This window comes from Mandrillus leucophaeus, unplaced genomic scaffold (assembly GCF_000951045.1).
Source record: "Mandrillus leucophaeus isolate KB7577 unplaced genomic scaffold, Mleu.le_1.0 Scaffold857, whole genome shotgun sequence".
NCBI classification, from domain to species: domain Eukaryota; kingdom Metazoa; phylum Chordata; class Mammalia; order Primates; family Cercopithecidae; genus Mandrillus; species Mandrillus leucophaeus.
In genome coordinates this window covers 458,990-460,819 of record NW_012109330.1, presented here as the reverse complement: position 1 = coordinate 460,819, position 1,830 = coordinate 458,990, and the positions used below count along the sequence as shown (strand labels likewise).

At 56.2% G+C, this 1,830-nt stretch overlaps 1 protein-coding gene across 1 annotated transcript in view; it reads left to right on the top strand.

The window, feature by feature from the left end:
• CELSR2 (cadherin, EGF LAG seven-pass G-type receptor 2) overlaps positions 1–1,830 on the top strand; it is a 36,794-nt gene that overhangs the window by 11,246 nt on the left and 23,718 nt on the right. Inside the window, 2 exon segments of the mRNA XM_011968724.1 lie at positions 51–152; positions 155–1,826. Of these exon segments, the coding sequence (XP_011824114.1) occupies positions 51–152; positions 155–1,826 (1,774 nt within the window).

Here is a 1,830-nt window from a genome sequence, read left to right as displayed (position 1 = left end):
ACAGCATCATGAGTGGCAACGCTCGGGGACAGTTTTATCTGGATGCCCAGACTGGAGCTCTGGATGTGGTCAGCCCTCTTGACTATGAGACCACCAAGGAGTACATCCTATGGGTGTGAGCACAGGATGGTGGCCGTCCCCCACTCTTTAATTATTCTCTGGCTTGGTGACAGTGCAGGTGCTGGATATCAACGACAATGCCCCCATCTTCGTCAGCACCCCTTTCCAGGCTACTGTCCTGGAGAGCGTCCCCTTAGGCTACCTGGTTCTTCATGTCCAGGCTATCGACGCTGATGCTGGTGACAATGCGCGCCTGGAATACCGCCTTGCTGGGGTGGGACCTGACTTCCCCTTCACCATCAACAATGGCACAGGCTGGATCTCTGTGGCTGCTGAACTGGACCGGGAGGAAGTTGATTTCTACAGCTTTGGGGTAGAAGCTCGAGACCATGGCACTCCAGCACTCACTGCCTCGGCCAGCGTCAGCGTGACTGTCCTGGATGTCAACGACAATAATCCAACCTTTACCCAACCCGAGTACACAGTGCGGCTCAATGAGGATGCAGCTGTGGGCACTAGTGTGGTGACGGTGTCAGCTGTGGACCATGATGCTCATAGTGTCATCACCTACCAGATCACCAGTGGCAATACCCGAAATCGTTTCTCCATCACCAGCCAAAGTGGTGGTGGGCTGGTATCCCTTGCCCTGCCACTGGACTACAAACTTGAGCGGCAGTATGTGTTGGCTGTTACCGCCTCCGATGGCACGCGGCAGGACACGGCACAGATTGTGGTGAATGTCACCGACGCCAACACCCATCGTCCTGTCTTTCAGAGCTCCCACTATACAGTGAATGTTAATGAGGACCGGCCGGCAGGCACCACAGTGGTGCTGATTAGCGCCACGGATGAGGACACAGGTGAGAATGCCCGCATCACCTACTTCATGGAGGACAGCATCCCCCAGTTCCGCATCGATGCAGACACAGGGGCCGTCACCACCCAGGCTGAGCTGGACTACGAAGACCAAGTGTCTTATACCCTGGCCATTACTGCTCGGGACAACGGCATTCCCCAGAAGTCCGACACCACCTACCTGGAGATCCTGGTGAACGACGTGAATGACAATGCCCCTCAGTTCCTGCGTGACTTCTACCAGGGCAGTGTCTGTGAGGATGTGCCACCCTTCACTAGCGTCCTGCAGATCTCTGCCACTGATCGTGATTCTGGACTTAATGGTAGGGTCTTCTACACTTTCCAAGGAGGCGACGATGGAGACGGTGACTTTATTGTCGAGTCCACGTCAGGCATCGTGCGAACGCTGCGGAGGCTGGATCGAGAGAACGTGGCCCAGTATGTCTTGCGGGCATATGCAGTGGACAAGGGGATGCCCCCAGCCCGCACGCCCATGGAAGTGACAGTCACTGTGCTGGATGTGAATGACAATCCCCCTGTCTTTGAGCAGGATGAGTTTGATGTGTTTGTGGAAGAGAACAGCCCCATTGGGCTGGCCGTGGCCCGGGTCACAGCCACTGACCCCGATGAAGGCACTAATGCCCAGATTATGTACCAGATTGTGGAGGGCAACATCCCTGAGGTCTTCCAGCTGGACATCTTCTCTGGGGAGCTGACAGCCCTGGTAGACTTAGACTACGAGGACCGGCCTGAGTACGTCCTGGTCATCCAGGCCACGTCAGCTCCTCTGGTGAGCCGGGCTACAGTCCACGTCCGCCTCCTTGACCGCAATGACAACCCACCAGTGCTGGGCAACTTTGAGATCCTTTTCAACAACTATGTCACCAACCGCTCAAGCAGCTTCCCTGGGGGTGC